Here is a 20,213-nt window from a genome sequence, read left to right on the forward strand (position 1 = left end):
AGCACGAGGCACTTGTCCTGATCCCCGGCCAGCAGTCAGTAAACGCTGAGTGGATGGGGTATCTTCTACAGTCTTGCAAACTAATAAGGAAGACTGGCAGAAAAGACAAGTTGCAGGTGATAAATAAGACCCTGATTCTCATAAAGAGGTATTTATTGAATAGATTAACAGCTGCCCCAAAGACTGTCCTTATTTGTAATATCTTAATATATCTGTACCCTATATCCCTTTTTAAATTGTTTCATTCCTTTGTGTTTGCTGAAAGTCGTTGTTTGGAGAAAAGCACAAATTTCTTAATTTGTCATGGACCCCACAGAGGAGGGAACAAATGAGCTCTGAGGTTGCGGGAGAGGAAGCCCTGAAAGGTATGGGGTGGCAGGCCTTGATAGAAGCCCAGGGTGAACTGTCCCAGGAGTCAGGTCAGGACCACCTGACATGAGCGCTCGGTTCGAGGTGCTGAGGTCAATGCTCAAGTCATCAACTCAATTCCCTTAAGCTGGCCCAATTCACATAAATCCCTATCACTCTTTGAACCATACAGAACAGTAATGACAATGAGTCTCTTAGGGATCCTTAACAGCAACTTCTCACCTGAGTTACCAAGCCCTTTCGCCTCATTTGTTACATACGGAGAAACTGAAACAGTGAGGGAAACCAGTCTGGCCCCAGTCACAGGCACTCTGACTAAATGTGCTGCTTGCATCAGAGCAGACAGCGTCTGTCATGCACGAAAGCCACACTCTTCTGAAAAGCAATCATCAGAAAGGAGTGGCTTACATCATCCAGAGACAAACAGGAGCCACATTAGCTGTCAGCTCTGTTCTGACAGGACGGCTGCTTGTCATTCCTTTCACACCCCACTACCACCCTCCACAGAATCCCTGCAAGCCACCATACCTTTCTCTGGGCCTTTAGAGGTCCCAAATGTAGAAGGTGCATGAGCAGGAGAGGAAGCAGGCTGCCCCGCTTGGCAAGACTGGCTGGAATCCTTCATGCGGTTAACCACATTTTCAGACAGCTAAGAGAAGAATTGAGGGGTGGGAAGAGAGGGACAGGGAAAAAGTTATATCACAGAAAGCTCTGGAAATGAAGACGCCCCTTTTTATCCATGCCCCCTGTTGGCTGAACACACCACTTCCTCCAGACCAACTTCAATAATATAATTCTACCCAAAAACCTCTCAAGGTGGTCCAATGCCTTGCAGATTAGTGCCAAAGCCCTGTCTGGATTCTAGGCTGACCACAGCATGACCCTGCTGGCTCTCCAGCAGTTTCCTAATGCTCCCCGCACACACCCTGCACTCCGTGGAATCACTATCCTCGCCTCCTCTGTATCCATTATGCTGCTCCTTGGCCGAGAACCACCAGCTGCCATCCAACCCTGGGACATCTCCACCTGTCCAAAGCGTCCCCTTCCTTTGAGGGCATCCCTGACAGCACCCAAGGTAAGCACCAATCCTCCCCTTCCTTTTCACTCCCATCATAACACAAGTGTGCTCTTAGGGAAGTACCATACATCCTAGCTGCCTCACCCTAAGGATCTGCAAACACCTCAAAGGCCGGGATGACCTCTCACTCCTCTCTGTATATCCCCAGCGCCACACACAGAGTAGACATCACAACACTGCTTGACTCATTCCACCACAGTTCCCCTAATGAAGACTGGATAACTAACACTTTCATTCATTTCAGAGGAAGTGAAATAGGCATGAGGGTGTCATAAAACAGTTTACTGAAATGAAATAGCAAGCTAGGGATAAACCCAGAGTAAAAACCCTTAAGAGTTCACTTCAGTAAATATTTATTAAGTACCTAATGTGTGTAAGGCATCATAAAGCACAGTTGAGGGGAAAACGTTAAAAATGACTTTAAGACAAAAGCCATGAGCAGCAACTCCACTTCCAGGTATCCAGCCAAGAAAAGTGCTCCCACATGTACACAGCAGATATGGAATAGCAAAAAAAAAAAAAAAAAAAAAAAAAAAAAAGAAAAAAAAAAAAAAAAAAAAAAAAAAAAAAAAAAAAAGGAAAAAAAGGAAAAAACATAAATATGCAACAATAAGAAACTGGAAAAGAACTGGGAATCCAGAAGTAAGCCTATATATCTACATTCAATTGACTGACAAGGGGCCAAGACAATTTAATGGGGGAAAGAACCCTCATTTGTTCTCTTCAACGAGTGATGTTGGTACAGCTGGATTTTAATATGCAAAAGAAGGACGTTGAACAGCTACCTCATGCTATACAAAAATTAACTCAAAATGGATCAGAAACCTAAATGTAGGAGCTAAAACAATATAATGGTAAATAAAAGAAAATATAGAGGTACGTCTTTATGACCTTGGCTTTGGCAGTGGATTTGTAGATATGACACCAAAAGCACAAGCAACAAAAGAAAATTAGATATTTTGGACTTCCATCAAAATTAAAAAGCTTTATGTACCAAAAGACACAATAAAGCAAGTGAAAAGCCAACCGACAAAATGAGAGAAAATATTTGCAAATCATACATGTGACAAAGGTTATGAAGAATTCCCACAACTCAATAATACAAAGAAAAATAACCAAATTTTTAAAATGAGCAAAAAAATATCTGAACAGATATTTCTCCAAGAAAGATATACAAATGGCCAATACGCAAATGAAAGGATGCTCGCTATGGTTACTATCATTACTCATTAGAGAAATGCAAATTCAAACCACAATGAGATAGATACCACTTCATACCCACTAGGGAGGTTATAATCAAGTCAGATAATAACAATGTTGGCAAGGATACGGAGAAATCAGAACCCTCATACATTGCTGACGGCAATGTGAAGTCCCACCACCACTGTGGAAAACAGTCTGGAAGTTCCTCAAATGTTAAGCAGAGAGTTACCATTCGATCCAGCAATTCCACACCCAGGTATCTACTCCAGAGAAATGAATATATATATATCCACACAAAAATCCGTACACGAATGCTCTCATCAGCATTATCCGTAATCGCCAAAAAGTGGGAAGAACCCAAATGTTCATCAAATGACAAATGGGTAAGTAAAATGTGGTCTACCTACACAATGGAACATTATTTGGCTGTAAAAAAGAACGAGGTATTGATACATGCTACCAAATGCATGAACCTGAAACCATTATGCTAAGGGAAATAAGCCAGACACAAAAGGCAACATGTTGTGTGACTCCACTTTGAAATGTCCAGAATAGGCAAACTTCTAAAGACAAAAAGTAGGTTAGTGGTTGCCTTGGACTTGGTGAAAAATGTTCTAAAAATGATGGTGATGATAGTTACATATCCCCACGAAAATTCTAAAAACCACTGACTTATACGCTTTAAATGGGTAAGTTGTATGTTACGTGAATCATAGCTCAACAAAACAGCTACAAATAAAAAGAGAGAACCGAGGACTAAAATGAGCAGCCCAGACAGGATGTCACTCAGCAAAAGCAGGGTATCCCACAAAAGGTACACCTGTGTGGGTTCCTGAGGGTGGGAGCAAGACTGGACAGAACAGATGCTACAGTGTCCGGGGGCGGGGGGGAGAGCGGTGTCTCGCACAGCACAGGGTGGGGCACTGAGAAAAGAGGCACAGTGAGAGAGCAGGGTGCCTGCAGCCCTAAGTTCATTTTGGAAGGTGTGGGTTATAAAGGCGGATCTGGATGAAGCTGGTACTGAGAGAAGCTTTTAAGTCAGGCAGAAGGGCTCCAACAATTGCAGGGCATTGCTGAAAGTTTCAGAGCAGGCAAGAACACAGGCTGTGTTCTTAGAGGATGACTCAGCAGTGCTACAGGGAGCACGTAGAGTGGGCAGCAGGACCTTGGTCATGAAGTGACAAGGGCCTGCAGCACCAGCAGCAGCGGTGGTGGCATGGAATGGGAGGCTTTGCCTGGCGCTGCCTCAGTAAGGAACAAAGGAGAGTGCAGAGTTAAGAAAAAGGAGTTTTGGTCTGTAGTTAGTGGGACAACTTGAGAACGCCAGGAAAAGGGAAATCAAGAAAAGACTATTTTGAAAGAGCAGCAAATGAGCTGGATTGCAGATAGAGAATCTCAGATGAGAACAGGGAAAGAGCCCCTACAAGCCCGCTGGCTCCCTCCTCTGACGGCCGCAGCAACTAAGACCTGAAATGAGTCAGTACTGGAACGCGGGCGGAGGGGTAGCTCCACGGCGCAGCATGCCCATTTCTTGCTCAAATTAGCCGCACAGAGGGCCAAGATGGGACACCAGGTTGGATGTGGGGCGACAGAACGGCTGAGGTGGAATGCTCTTCCAGGCGGTGGGGACATGGACCTGGCACTCAACAATGAACTTGGGCTGCAGGGAAAGAAGATTTGGGTGTCCCAATGGTGTGCTGGAGCCAGCTCAGAAGAGCTAATTTTAAAATTTTCAGCAATTTTGCAAGCTGGTTGACTTCATGACAGTAGCCTGAAATTGGCCATGATGGGGAGCATTTCCACCACAGAAACTGGCAAATACTACACATCAGGGCCCTATCTTGAGGAGAGATCTGGTTCTTAAACTTTAACCAGCACACCACGGGGCATCGCTTCCCTCCTCCCTTCATCTGCAAGTGGACTCAGTGAGATGTGCCAGTCCCCTGAGGGACGGGGGTGCGGGGCATGTGTCCTGAGGGAAGACAGCACTGGGTGGTCCTAGAATCCATATGGGTGTGGGTGAAGCATCAATGACACGTGTGATGTGCATGAAAGAGCAGCCATGGCTGGTAATGCCCCAATCCCCGCTGTGGGAAAGGGTCATGTGATCAGGAAGAGCGTGCACTGCACACAGAGAGACCATCACAGTGCAGCCACACGGCGACCAGAGGAAAGCCTGGCCAAGGGCACCATAACGACAACCCACTTTCCTTCATCAAGTATCTGCTTATTAAGTATCCATTGTGTGACAGCAATGTTCTAGAAACAGTGGGTGAAAAGAAACAATAAAACAGCAGTGAAAGAGACACGGTCCCTGTTTCATGGAGCTTACACTCTCAGGGGAAGTGAGAGACAATAAATAAGGAAACAAATAATTTCGCAAATTCTATTTCATCCAACCTAAGACACCGTCAATTGTAAATCACACTGTTATTTTCTTTTAACCTAAAGAAAGACAAAAAACACCAATGAAATTAATATTCCACCTATTATATGATATCCTGTTCCAGAGATATTAAAATGTGGGTCTCAAAGATCAGTGAAGCACGTTAGGTGACAAGTACTAGGAAAGAATAAAACACGGCATTGCATTGATGGGGGCAAGGGGGACAGTGCAGGAAGCCATAGGCACTGGGGAAGGCCCCCTTAGAGGGGAGGACACTAATGTTAATACTCCCGTCCCAAATGAGGAGGCCATACTGACATGTGGAGATCATGGAGAAAATGATCTAGTGCCACGCAGAGGCGCGAGTAAGTGCAAAGCCTCTGAGAAGAACTAAGTCTGGCACAACCAAGTGCCTAACAGAAGGCTAGTGTGTGAGGAGGAGAATGGGGCCAGATGACCAGGCCAAGGAGGCAGGCAAAGGCAAGACCACAAGCCCCGGCAGACTGATGTAAAAAGCCCAAATCTGATCCAAGGACAAGGAAGCTATGGTGGGGTCCTACAAGGTGAGTCACAGGCTCTAATTTCCTCAGCCCAGCTTGGGGGGGCATCAACTGAACCACACCACTTGGTGAGTGAGGGGTTAAGGAAAACATTGGCAAGCTTCTTGTTGGCAGTAGGAGATTTGTAATATTTTTTAATGTTGCTACAAAATACAGCAAGTAATATTTTAATCAACAAATATACATATACACACAGTAGTCATGCGAGAATAAACACCATCTGGGCAATGCTCCCTGTACCAACAGAACCAGAATGGGGGCCTCCAGAGCCAGACGGGTCTGGAAGCTCAGTGCCAGAGGCCCACTGGTCACTGTGCCGTGAGAGGTGGCCAGACGGGATCCTGTGTGGTCAGGAGACAGAGGGCCACATCCAGCACAGTGCAGGGAAAGAAGAGTGCTACCTGCTCTCTGCTGTGTGGCCTGGACCCAGTTCTCTGGCTTCTCTGAGCATCATGTCTCTCACCTAAAAACTGAGGGCCCCTTGAGGCTGGACTGACTACATTGTACAGCTCAGAGGTTCAGTGCTTTGGGATCAGACAGGCCTGGGTTTGAATCCCAACTCAGCTGCTTGCTAACTACATGACCTTGGGCGGGGGGGACTTCTGAGCTGTAAATCAGTTTCTTCATCTGTGAGATGGAAATAATGAATGATCCAGACTGTGGGGCTGTGGCGAGGATTAAACGCAGTAATCTACACAGAGCAGTCGGCACCAAGTCAACGACCAATATTAGCTATTATGAGAAACGGCAAAGCAGCATTACAAATATTAATTATCACCCATATGAGGCACATACTGAGTGTGCAAAAATGCACGAACTAATCAATAACAGTAACAATAGTTAACAGCTGCCATGTACTATAAACTGAGTGCTATGCTAAGTGTTCCACATGCAGCTTTGTGACCTTGAGCAGGTTTCTTCCCCCCTCTCCCATAATCTGAACAAAATTAAATTGGGCAGATTCTTTTTTAAAGCACCCTCTGGCTCTGACAACCGGCGACTCAAACCTGGACCTGCCCTCTGCCTCGAGTGATGTGAGGGCTGAGGAGGGGGCCTTGTTCCGCCTCCACCATGGCACATGTGCCTGATGCCTCCCCGAGTCTCCGGGGACAACCTCCTCCCAGCTTCTGCCCACTACCCTCCACCAGCACTGTGGCCGTGGGTGGGCAGGCCGCAGACAGCCCAAGTCAGGCCTCAATACAAGGCACTCGTGCAAAGAGAATTCAACACTGCCATGGTAACAAACACAGCTGGGAACCCAGGCCCCACTTCCTACCACTCACCACTCCGTGATGGCAACCAAAACGCTTCCCTCACCCGAAAGCACTGATGTATAGGCAAGTTCCCAAAGAGGGGGTTAGGAGGCTTCTTTATCAAACCACACAGGTCTATAGGTCACGGGGCCACCTCACGGCTAGAAGGCTGGGGAGCAGGATGCTGCTTTACAAAACACACGTGGGTATTCCTCATTTGCGACGGAAGAATGATGACAGGCGTGAGCACTGTCCCACTGACCCAAAATCTCAGAGCAGATCAGAGTCGCAATAGCTACCGGTTGTAATGGCCTCTACTAACACTAACCATGACATGCAGTCAGCACGCACTCTGCACAGACCGCCTCCTTAATCCTCACAGTATGATGCCTGCTTTCCAGCTGAGGAAACCAAGGCACAAAAAGGTTGAAGCACTCGCCCCCTGTGGGGAAGCTCCAGGGTGCGAGCCCCACTGCACAGCAGGCTGCCCGACTCCTGAACCACCATGCCAGCCAGCTGTGGGGGCAAAGGGACGCTGACCCTGACAAGAGCAGGGAGAGAGGCACTGGCCAAGTGGCACTCACAGGCAGGAGGGCCCCCCCAGAAGGGATAGCTACCAGCAAAGCAATGAAAGGCAGAGGAGTCAAGATTGCTAAGAGGCGCCAGAGAACACCAGTCAGTCACAAGTAGGCCCAGCCACAAAGGGCACATCCTGCATTTCCCTGCCAACCCTGCCTGAAGTCATGACCCCGCCATCACTCCTTCCCTCGCTTCCTCGGCCTCATTTCTCTCACAGCACTGGTTGTTAGCCACGGCACAGAACACACATGTGACCACCTGCTTGTCATCACTCCCACCAGAACACAAGCTCCGTAGGTTCTCTTTTGCCCTTGCTGTATCTTCAGGGCCTAGAAAGTGCCTGGACACCAGAGATGCGCAAATATTTGTTAAACACATGAACTAAAGAAATATTTATTAAAGGCCCAGGTCCATAACACCAAACTACTACAATGGAGTATGTAAGATGTAACACCCACGAACTTTGTACTCAAAGAGCTTATGGTCAGACATGGTTGGGGGGGCAGGGAGGCGAAAGGTCCAGAGAACATGAGCTGCTAAGCCGTCAGGTGAGAGAAGCTGAGCTAGCATACCCAGGAGTTCTCCAGCAGGCGCCTAAGTGTCAGGCAGAAGGGAGACGGCCTGAGATGGGCCCAAACAGATGACCACAGACAAGGGTAGGAGTTGAGGGGTGTTCCAGAAAGGAAGGGCACACAGAAGGCACAGAGGGAGAAGTCTGAGTTCTGGCTAGACTGAGCACAGGTCCATGAAGGAAGGAAGACGTGCAGGGCTGGCAGGCTCCACCTGGTGAGGGCCTTGAAGGACAAGATAAGGAGAATGGAATTTTTTCTGCAGTCAACTGGAAGCTGCTGACGCTTCCTAAGCAGGGCCTTGGTCACAATCTCCTCTTCACACAGAACAGCCTGGCAAAGCAGCTATAAGGGCTGAGGTCACAAAAAGCTGGAGGCAGGGTCGCTGCCACAAGCAGTGCACATCATGAGCGAGAAGGAGTCTGCAGGAGTCAGGGCGGGGGTGGTTGCAAAAGACTCCACACCAGTGAAGTAGCTGGAGATCTGGCATCTGAATGAATGCACAGGGCAAGTGAAAAAAGCAATTTACCAAGTGGTATATGCACTATGTTCTCATCTGTGCTATAAAAAGGGGAAAGAGGGTGCTTGTATATGGAGGCTTGGAAAAAGCCTGAAAGGATTCATGAGAAATTATGAACAGTTGGCATTTAAAAATAAGATGCATTTTGCAATAAGTCTTAAAGGAAAAATGAGGGAAAGATGACAGCAAGGCCCAGGCCTGGCTCACTGGGGAGGGAGGCACCATCGCTGAGCGGAGCACAGCTCTGTAAGTGTGTGTGTAACATTCTAAATTCATTCAGGCGGCTCTGTTCCCCAGTCAAGTAAACACACTACATAGGACGCTGCAAGAGGTTGCCTGTGGAGAAAGAAATTACGGAATCCCTGGCATCAGAGTGCCGTGGGGCAGACCAGAGAGCGGATGTCATGCCCCCCTACTCCAGAACAGGGCAACAGAGCTCACAGCTGGGGCGGAGGAACTCAGACGTAGGAGTGGGAACAGGAGCTCCTGTTTAGAGATAATGATAGCAACAGCCCACCTAATATCCACTGAGCAAGCTCCCAGGCCAGGCCCCGGGCTAAACGCATTCCCATTTTACAGATGAAAAAATTGGAGTCAGGGAGGTGAGACAACTTGCCCAAGATCATAGGAAGTCTTCAGTGTCCAGGCCAAGACATGGATCCTGACCCCGGGCACCTAACAGACATACCTGCACAAGGAAGGCAGGAGTACAGAGCCATGCTGACGTGGCAAGTAACCATGTTCTCAGAATGGCCAATTCAAGAAAAACAAAATATTTGCAAGTCATATTTCCTGATGCTTCACTGAGCCCCCGGGTAAGGAGGGGGAGGGGGAGCACTATGTACTCACACAACAGCCAGCCTACTTACATTAGGAGAATGTCAATATGAAAACTAGCACTTTTTTAGTCTTAACATGTTACTCATCTAGACACATGTGCGAAGTAGCAATGTGGGGGCAGCTTCCTAAGCATTACTCTTTACATTAGCAAATGCTTTGATGTTCACCAAATGAGTTCACAGCCCCAGCCCACTTCTGGGCAGGAGAGGAGGCAACCTCCCCAAGTAAGGATGGAGAAGGTGCGGTGCAGAGAAGCAGCTTGCCCGAGGTTCTGTGGTGAGTCAGCAACAATGAGGCCCGCACAGCCGCGGCCAAGGCCATTCAGGGCAATGTTGTCTGAGGATCCGCTGGGTGCCAGCAGATAAACTGCAGCTCACTACCCTCTCCAAGCTGGGCCTAGGGCTTCTCCAGTCAGGCTGAGCACCTGCGGCAGTTTCCAGAAGAATGAGCTTGCAGGAAGTTGAGTCTGTCAGTGGCTCCTGGTGCCTGGACACCCTCGTCCCCAGAGAGGCACTGCCCAATCTTGTGGTTCTAAAAAGATTCCTCTCCTTGCCTCAGGCTGTTGCCTTGGAGACTGCGTTCACTAGTCTTTCAGTTTTCTACGAGCTCAAATTAGATCCACCGTCTGCTCACCAGATTTAAATCCCAGAATGTCAGAGCAAGAAGAGCCCTTGGAGACCTCCTACATCGAGCGTGGCAAACACAAATGTCCACAGGCGTCAGGCAAGCGACAAAATTAATAGAATGGGCCTGGCAGGGAAAAAAAAAAAAAACAGTGCAAGGACAACATGGTAGGGACCATGATGACAGCATATGCCCCCCAGAGAGGGCAACTATCTCACACCTCCAGGAAAGTATTGCCATATGGGAACGTGGACCAGACGTTCAATTTTTTTCCCCCAAAGAGCTAAAAATTGAATTGATGTAAAGCCTCCAAGTTCTAAATGTTGGCAATCAATTCAAATCAATTAATACCACAAAGTTTCTAGACTTACGGGTTGGGGTGAGAGAAACCAGCTCTGGGCTGGGTAATGGGGACAGAAAGGCAAACAGATGCGACTCCCGCTCACGGGGCAGTAAGGAAGGAAGCGAGGAACAGATCATTTCTACCCTCACAGTAAGCACTGGGAGGTGAGCACAAAGTCTGCAAGACCCAGGACAGGACAACCCAGGGTGACGGAGTGACATCACAGAGGGTGCCTTTCAGAAGGTCCTGAGGATGACAAGGAATTTAGCCAGTCACAGGGAGATAAAATACTGCAGACAAACGAAACAGAATCACAGGCAGAGAAGCAGGAAGCAGCTCAGAATACAGCAGGAATAGGTGTCCTCCCGGCCAACACATGCAACGAAAGGCAACAAGTGGCACCAGCACACAGAGGGCACCGTGAGCCAGGTCCTAGAATCTGCCTTGAACCTAAGGGAGTGGCGTAATTAGCTTTAACTCCGCACAATCACTGACACGGCCAGCTGGTAACGGTGACTGCTGCAGAGGACAAGACAGACAAAACAAGTGGGAAGTGAACTTCTTCCCTACGTGCCTCCTTTGGAACTGCCTGAATTGTAATACCATTTGCCTGAAGCTTATTCAAAAGTAAAATTTGTTTTTTTTTTTTTTAATGACACTACTAGCACCAGGAGGTATAGATTTGTGGGAGGCAAGTCTACTAGGAAAAAGAACAATTTATCAGATGGTCCAGGGAAGATGGAATGGACTGGAAAAAGATAAAGAGTTAGCAAGGATAAAAAGAGGCAAAAACAGAAATGGCTAGAAGGGAAAACGCAAGATCTGTCATTAAATGTAGAGAAAAAAAGGAATGTGGGACCCAGTTTTCTGGCTGAGGGGCTGGCTGGCTGGAGCCACCCATAGCATAAGAAACACAAATGATTCTGAGGGAAGCAGAGGAGGGGACGCAGGTGAGCTCCAGCAGATGTAGTGAATTACACGCACCCACGCGATGTGCAATGGGACAGCTCTGGGTTAGATAGTTAGAATCCAAAAGTCAATAGCTCACAAATGAGGATGAAAGAGAACGGCCAGGGCCAGGGTACAGAAAGGAAAGAGGGTTCAACTAGGAAGCATTCTGAAGCCTCCACCAGCTGCAGAGAAACAGGAGAGCCGGCAGGTTTGATCTGGAAGCCAGAGCTGCTGCAGAAGGGCGTGCAGCGACCCCCCACCAAGAGGTGGAAAAGGTAGACTGGAGACCCGAAGGATCAAAGATGCTTCTAGTGCAGCGTCTTTACCTCCCAAATGAGGAACTGACCCAAGATGAACTTAGTCAGAGTTAGAGTCACAACCATCCTTGTATTTACATGACTTTATAGATTATACTTTTACAGAGAAAGATCTTCAACACCATACTGTGACACAGTTGGGGAATGTTATTAGGATGGAATTTCATCTTATACACAGGTTATATTCAAAAGTCAGAAAGAAGGGAAGGTAGAAATCACCTTAACTCTTATACTATTTAAATGTCATTACTGGTTACACTATAGTACTATTAGGAGAAAACTTAAAGGATGTTCAAAAAATCCTTGAAGTTGCCAGATCTGCCCCTTAAGTACAGCATGGTTGTACGCCCAGCCCCTTCCTGCCCTTGGACACAGTGAGTCTGGGAACCCCTGAGCCAGGTGGATGGCGGACACTAAGGAAGTATCCACATGCAGGTACCTGAGTCTTCATCAGTCTTAAAGAGAACCCTCTACTCCTCAGCAGCTGAAGGGGGAAAGGCAGAGAAACTCAAGAGTGCTCTGCTTCCCGCAGAACTGGCTCCACTTTGTTTTCTGATACTTCACCATGTGTCGGATGTAATGTTTTAGAAGCATCAAAAAGAATAACACATGGGCAAGCACTTAGGCCAGGGACTGGCACGCCATGCGGGACAGCAATGCTTGCTGGACTTGACATCTGGATCCACATGCCATTCATAGAAAAGCTTAGGGAACTTGGCCATCCATTTCCTGACTTTCCAAGTTGGCATTTCCTATTGTGGCCCCATTAACTACATTCCTCCAAATGGTCAGCCAGACAGTGTTAAAGCTGGGGAAGTCTGGAGAGGACTTGTGATCCAACTCCTTCAAGGCACCTAAGCTAAACAGGTCCACCTTGTGGACCAAAGCTGACTTACTGCTTTGAGTGCCAGAGCTCAAGGCCAGGTCTTTCTTTCTTTCTTTTCTTTCTTTTCTTTCTTTCTTTCGAGATTGATTGATTGATTGATTTGACACACAAAGAGAGAGAGAGCACAAGCAGGGGGAGCAGCAGGCAAAGGGAGAGGGAGAAGCAGGCTTAGGGAGCCTGATGTGGGACTCAATCCCAGGACCCTGGGATCATGACCTGAGCCAAAGGCAGACGCTTAACTGACTGAGCCACCCAGGCGCCCAAGGCCAGGTCTTTCTGAGACATTTTGTTCATCATGCCACCTCTAAGCAGTCAACTAAGATGAAGGATGTAATACAAAGATTTATTTATTTATTTGAGAGTGAGAGAGAGAGAGAGAGCGAGCATGCAAGAGCGGGGAGGAGCAAAGGGAGAGATGCTTTCAAGACTCCATGCAAAGCACAGAGCCCAAGGTGGGGCTCAATCCCACGACCTATGAGATCATGACCTGATCAGAAATCAAGTCGGACACCCAACCAACTAAGCCACCCAGGTGCCGCACGAAGGATATAATGTAAAACAGCATGACAGGGAGCACGAACATTCAGGCTGAGATTCAAGAAGCGTATCACTGGGCAACACCAAGGTGAAAAGGAAGTTTACTGCATACAAATGGAACAAGTTTGTATTAAAGCTTGGATGTAAAACAAGCAGAAGAGTAAAATTCCCATGTGCAGTTGCCAAAGATCACCAACTTGGCTAAAAGAAGGATCATCAGTTCATTAATCCAAACATGCAATCCAACATGCACATATTAATGAGCCAGACACTGAAATAAATAAAACAGTCTTTGCACTGCAAGAGCCTACAAACAAAAAACAGGATATAATAGAGAGGAAGAGGTAACTGAGAATATTAAAAGATAAAATCATCAATCTTATAAAAGGCAACTATGAAAAACCTACAGCTAACATACTTGATGGTGGAAGACTGAATGTTTTCTTTCTAAGTGCAGGAGCAAGGCAAGGGCATTTGCTATCACCACTTCTATTCAATACTGTACTGAAGGTTCTAGCCAATGCAATAAAGGAAGAAAATGGAAAAAAGGGCATCCAGACTAGAAAGGAGGAGTTACAATTTTCCTTATTTACAGTCAGGATGATCCTACCTATATAAAATCATAAAGAATCCACAGGAAAAAAACCACTTGAATAAATGAGTTCAGTAAGGTTGCAGGATACAGGATCAATATTCAAAAATCAATTGTATTTCTACATACTAGCAATGAAAAATCCAAAAATTAAGAAACAATTACATTCATAATAGCATCAAAAAGAATAAAATACTTGGAAATAAATTTAAGAAATGTAAGACTTGTTCACTGAAAGTACAAAACATTGCTGAAAAATGTTTTAAAAGATCTAAATAAATAGAGATTTCATATTCATAGATCAGAGGACTCCATATTGCTAAAATGGCAATTCTCCCCAAAGTAATCTACAGATTCAACACAAACCCCATCAAAAATTCCAATAGGCTTTTTTTATAGAGGTTGCCAACTGATCATAAAATGTGTATGGAAATGCAAAGCACTCAGAACAGCCAAAACAATCTCAAAAAACACACAAACAAACTGGCATCTTTATAGTTCCCAATTTTGACACTTACTGCAAAGCTACAATTATCATGACAGTGTTTTATACTAGCATAGACATATAGCATACAGATCAATGGTACTCTCAACAGAATTGAGAGTCCAGAAACAAACCCTTATGCTTATGGTCAATTGATATTCACAAAGGTCCCAAAGTGGGAAATGGATAGTCTTTTCAACAAATGAAATTTGAAAATTTTAGATATTTCATGCAAAAAAAGATGGACTTAGATCACCGTTCAACAAACTCTAGTGCTTGGGCCAAATCTAACTCAACACTTGATTTTTATAAATAAAGTTTTATTAGAACATAGCCACACCCATTTGTTTACATACTGACTGTGGCTGCTTCAACCCTGCAATGGCAGAGTTGAGTAGCAGTGATGATAAAGACCTCTTGGTCAGCAAAGCAGAAAGTATTTACCAACTGGTCATTTACAAAAAAATTTTGCCAACCCGATTTAAAGTCTTACCTCATAACATATATAAAAATTAACTCAAAATGGATCATAGAACTAAATATAAAAGCCAAAACTATAAAGCTCTTGGGGAAAATACAGGACAAAATATCCATAATGTTGGGTTAGGCAAAGATTTCTGAGATATGACACCAAAAGCACAATTAATAAAAGAAAACAACTGATAAATTAAACTTCATCAAAATTGCAAATGTTTGCATTTCAAAGACACCATTAAGAAAATGAAAAGACAAGCCATACATTGGGAGAAAATACTGCAATGTGTAATATGATAAAGGACTTGTATCCAGCATAAAGAAATCTTACAACTCAATAACAAATAGATAATTCTAGGAAAAGTGGGCAAAAGATCTGAATACACATTTCACCAAAGAAAATATATGGATGGCAAGTAAGCCCATGAAAAGATGTCCAACATTAGATACTTGGGAAATGTAAATTCAAACCACAATGAAATACCATTTCACAACCACTGGAATGGCTACAGTCAAAAAGATAAACAATAACAAGTGTCGGTGATGATATGGAGAAAATGGAACCCTCATCTATTGCCAGTGGGAATGTAAAACGGTTGAGCCACTTTAGAAAACAGTTTGACAGTTTCTTAAAAAGTTAAACCTAACAACTCACCAAGTTCATAAATAGAATGATCCAGCAATTCTACTCTTAGGTATCTATCCAAGAAAAAGGAAAAGATATGTACACACCCCCCCCACACACACCAAGTTCATAAATAACAACTCACCAAGTTCATAAATAGAACGATCCAGCAATTCTACTCTTAGGTATCTATCCAAGAAAAAGGAAAATATATGTACACACCCCCCCACACACACACACAGAAGCTTGTATACAAATGTTCACAGCAAAATTATTCTCAACAGTGAAAAACTGGAACAATTCAAATGTCCATCAACTAGTGACTGGATAAACAAATGAGAAGTACAGCCAGGTGATAAAAAGGAGCAAAGTCCTGATACATGCTACATCAACAAGCCAACACCAGAAACATTATGCTAAGTGAAAGAAGCCAGACATAAAAGATGTGAGTACATTTACATGAAATGTCCAGAAAAACCAAATTCATAGCAACAGAAGGATTAGTGGTTACCTGGGGCTGGGTGAGGGAGTGGGGATTGACTGCAAATAGGCACAAAGGATCTTTTCAGGTCTTGTGAATAAATGTTCTAAAATCCAATTGTGGTGACAGTTGTTCGACTCCATAAATGTGCTAAAAAAATCATTCAAATGGGTGAATTTTACACGTAAAAAACATTTCAAAAATGCTATTTCAAAAAAAGAAAAGAAAAAATCACCATCATCAGGTAAAATCTTTCTCAAGCGCCACCCCTGATTATAGACCTGCAATGTTGCCTCCAAGGAAACCTGCAGACAGCCCTCCCTGGCGTTCAGGGCCCACCACCTGTCTAGGCTCAATGCCTAGCCAACTTTCTTCAACATCCCCACCCGTGTAGCTGCCACACACATGGCCTGGAGCTGGCATGTCTGAGCCTCCAGCATTACCACTAACTAGCTGTGCCCTTGGGTTATTTCACCTCCTTGAATCTGTGTCATGTCTGAGATGGGGTGAACAGCTCACAGGGTTGGCAAGGGGAATGTCTGAGCTAGTGCTCGGAAAACGCAGCACAGCGCACGCTTCTCAGGGCCGGCTCAGGCACATCTTCAATGCCCCCTTCTCGGGACGGCAGTGTCTGCCACCCCACCTCAAGCAGGGAGCCCTGTTGCTTTGCACACTTTTGTTTCCATCACAACACTTCCAGTGTTTTATTCGCATGCCTCTATTCTTTCTTTTGGTCTGCTCCTGCTATTGGGCTGAGGTGTCCATGAGGGCAAGGACCTTGTGCTTCATCCCTTATAGTCTCTGCAAGGCCAGGCCCAGGACCTGGCAAGTCACCTGTTCGCAGGAAACATTTACCAAGGTGCTGGATGATAAACAGTGGCTACAGGTGCAGTGTTCAGGCATATGGCTTCTCTGGCAATGGCATGTTTGGGGACTGTTTCTTGTGCATCTTACTACATCCTCCTTGGTCCTCCCCTCAGCAGTGGTCCAGATTTGCCTCATGCAAGCAACGGATAAGGGTAAATGTGATGCATCCCTGAGTGTGTAATGAGCCTGGGGACACAGGGATCATGCAGCAGGCCAGGAGGGGACTTGGGAAGAACTGGGCAGGCAGCTGAGCAGCTGGAAGGGGAAAAGGCTGGAGAAGAGTGAGTCTACATGTTGAAAAGCAACCAACTTCATCCGAATTACCAGATATGGCTGCTTCCACGAGGCAGAGAAGAGGAAAAGTGGGCACACACAGCACATTATTGCCATGTGGGTGCCTTCTCTCATTGGAGGATGAGGTTAAATATACTAGATAAAATGAAATCTTTATGTATTTCACACATGCTTGCTCTGAAAACTGGAGTTGAATATAATTGCAGCATTTTGCATTAATTAAATTTCTTTTACCTTCCATGGAATTAGGGCTTGAACTCACTATGTAAATTTATGCAAATAAGTGTGCAAAGTAGCAAGGCCCTAGCACTGAATCTTAAGGGAACTAGAGCACTTTCCAAGATCAGGGCCTGGGGATTAAAAATGAGTGGTCTTTAAGAATATTTAACTTTCTCTGAAGGACCTGGGGCAGATAGTCTCCTTTGGCATCTACCTTCTACTAAAGTAACTTCTCACTTGGTTCATCCAATGATCTTCTGTACTGAGTTTTACCTGCCAGCTTAAGAACAAAGTGTACTCCCCAATCCTCAAGTAACTCTGCTAGTAGAAGCAGCCCCTACACCCAAACACTTCACTGCTATCACCTCCTTTCTCAACTCTCCCTTCTCAAATCTCACTCCCTCCCTCCCAAACCAGGCACACAAGTGGAAGNAGGGGGAGGGAGGGAGGGAGGAAGGAAGGAAGGAAGGAAGGAAGGAAGGAAGGAAGGAAGGAAGGAAGGGGCTCTCATAGTATGGGGCCATGCACCCCATTGTGTGCTTCTGGGCAAGTCATTCTCTCTGATGAGTTTGCCCAGCATTCAGAGTCACCAAAGCTCCCTCTAGTTTCAACAGTCTCTGGGAGAACTAAGTGGGGTCCCAGTACCCTGTCAGAACAGGTAGAGGCTTTGACACACAATTTTCAGGCTGCTTTGCATATCATTGAGGGAGTGAGCTTGGAGTAGTGAGAAAAGGCTATTCTTGCACCCAAAAGATCTGGACTAAAGTCCCATCAGTCACTCGGGTAGGTTAATACCTTAGACAAATTCTTTAACAGCTCTAAGACTGACTATCTCTAAAAAGAACTTACACTTTGCAGAATTGTTAAGGGAACTAGGAATAAAATATATTATTCTCATGATACCCTCAAAAAAATGATGATCTTCTGTCAACTGAGAGGAACTCACCTTCAAAGGGACCCCCCTGAATCTTAGAAGACCCTGACTGACCTAACTTTCCAACATTCCCAAACACTGGATACCAGGTGACAAAGGTGAGAGAACACCCAAACAGAGCCAAGGGTGCTTTTCTAAATTCCATTCAGGCTCCTGCCTCTCAGCCTTCAAATATGAGCCATCTCCTCCCCATTTTGTCTCCCCTCTGGCCAGGTCAAGACTAGGTAACATCTAGCAAGCACCAAATGTGCTAAGTACTATGCTAGACTAAGGATAGAGGCCACCACAAAACACTACAATTCTAAACACTTCCACACTCAGCTTCATCTTATCCTAGGCAGTACCTAGGATTAGTAGCACCCTCCCTCAATTTTTTTTTAGAAATGTGGTCACTGAGACTCAAAAGATAAGTTGTTCACCCAAGCTAATGAGCATCTGCCCAGAAGTCAGACCTCCTGATGTCTTTTTCTGATCTACTCCCTAATTAACTAATTCGCCTACACCCAGCTCTGTGCATTTTCTTTCAACTTGGCCGCTGTTTCACTGGGTTCATCCATTTAACCACTCATCATTTACGAACCACCATGTGCCATTCACAAGTGTATAAGGTGGAGCATTCAACAAATAGGCCCTGGAGTTGGCCTACTTCAAACCCAGCTCTCCCATGTGTTACCTAGACGACCTTGGATAAGTTACTTCACCTCTCAGTGTCTAACTTGTCCTTACTCTACAAAATGGGCAAATAGCAGTCTACCTCTCTCTCCAGGTCCTTGAAAAATAAATGAGAGGCTGCCTGTAAAGGATTCAGTGGAACCCATGGTCCCCACTAGGCAGTCAGATGTGAGCTTTTATTTTTCTTCTAGGTTCTGGGGATACAGTCTTGAATCAGACAACAGCCTTAGTCTCAAGGAGCTTACACTGGTGAGAAACACAATAAGCAAGTAAATTATCAATAAAAGTTTCCGACGGTGACGCTTACTATGAAAAAAAAATGTGACAGTGGGATTTAGATTGAGTGATCACCGAAAGATACTCAGATGATAGTCAAACTGTAAAGAGCCAGATCTAAGAAAAGCTAGGGGAGAGAACACAGCAAAAACAGAGGGAGGTCCTGTGCTTGGAGCAAACCAACATCTTGCAGTCGGCAGGCTAGTAAATAGATGGGAGGTGGGAGGAGAGGGAACGGGAGTGAGATGTGGTCACACAGGGCAGCAGCACCAGCTTTGTAAAACAAGGTAAGATGATTCCTCTTCATCTTAAATGCGCTAGGCATCCACTGGAGGGTTTTTATCAAGGGGCAGGGTATATGATCTGATTCACAACTTTGTAACTGCTCCTTTGGCTGCGGTGTTGAGAAGCGGAGAGCCTCAGTTAAGAGGCTGTTTCGTTGTCCAGGACTGGAAGCATCTCATGTATACAGAACAAGCCGCGTGCACTAGGGTGCAGGGGAACAAATTCAGGTCTACGAGTCAACAGAAGCTGGAATGTGGCCTCCCCACCTCTCCCGTTCTCCGCTCTTTCTCCCCTTATGCCAGGGTAATGAAGCCTGAAGGCGGCCACTCCAGGATGGCGGACCCCAGGCATCGCCGGGCCTCAGGTCCCTTTCGTACACGGCGGAAGGAGAGACGCTCGCCACCCGAGCGTTGGGAGGGCTCAACGAGCGAGGCGCGCCCGCCCGCTTTCGGGCCCGAACCTCCCCTCAGGCCGGCCCGCGCCCTCCACGCCCACCCGGCCCAGGCCGCTCTCGCTCGTCGCGCCCGCCGGCGACCCGCTCACCCGGATGCCCTGCAGCACCCGGACCCGCTCCTCCTCGTCCATTCCGAAGGACACCCTGCGGGCCTCGCTGCTCTCGGTGCTCCCCATGGCAGGAGGCGAGCGGGCAGGAGGCCACGCGACCCGGCTCCAGAGCAACCAGCCGAACGCGGGGTTGCGGCTCCCTGGGCGCCCCGCGCTTCCCGGTACTTGAGCTGCTGCTGCACAGGCCAACAAAGCCAGGTCCTATTGGCCGCCTCTAGAGACTCAACCAATCATGTGGCGCCTGCCCGCGGGGTATTGTGGGGGTTGTAGTCTAGACGGCTCGGGCTGCCCATCTAGCTAAGGATCACGCGGAGGCGTGGTGCCTGAGCGGCGGAAAGCGTGTTGGAGTGGAGCGGCGAGTGGAAAGATTGCCCTTGAAGCAAAGCCAAGGGTGATGTTCTAAGGCCAGAAGCCTACCAAGGAAGGAGGTT

General features: G+C 46.4%; 1 protein-coding gene across 3 annotated transcripts in view; it reads right to left on the reverse strand.

Moving 5' to 3' along the window:
* The window catches only part of CHCHD6 (coiled-coil-helix-coiled-coil-helix domain containing 6), a 238,782-nt gene extending 218,831 nt beyond the window's left edge, over positions 1-19,951 (reverse strand). For all 3 annotated transcript variants that reach the window (XR_002143494.2, XM_011229722.3, XM_034658882.1), the window contains exons 1-2: positions 19,762-19,951; positions 898-1,018 (exon numbers count right to left, since the gene is read on the reverse strand). Coding sequence is in view for 2 of the 3 variants with exons in the window: in XM_011229722.3 (XP_011228024.1) it covers positions 898-1,018; positions 19,762-19,848 (208 nt within the window). In the remaining variant the exon portion in view is untranslated. The remainder of the gene's footprint in view (positions 1-897; positions 1,019-19,761) is intronic.
* Between the last annotated feature and the right edge of the window lie 262 nt (positions 19,952-20,213).

The sequence above is a fragment of the Ailuropoda melanoleuca genome, chromosome 4, assembly GCF_002007445.2.
Source record: "Ailuropoda melanoleuca isolate Jingjing chromosome 4, ASM200744v2, whole genome shotgun sequence".
NCBI lineage: Eukaryota > Metazoa > Chordata > Mammalia > Carnivora > Ursidae > Ailuropoda > Ailuropoda melanoleuca.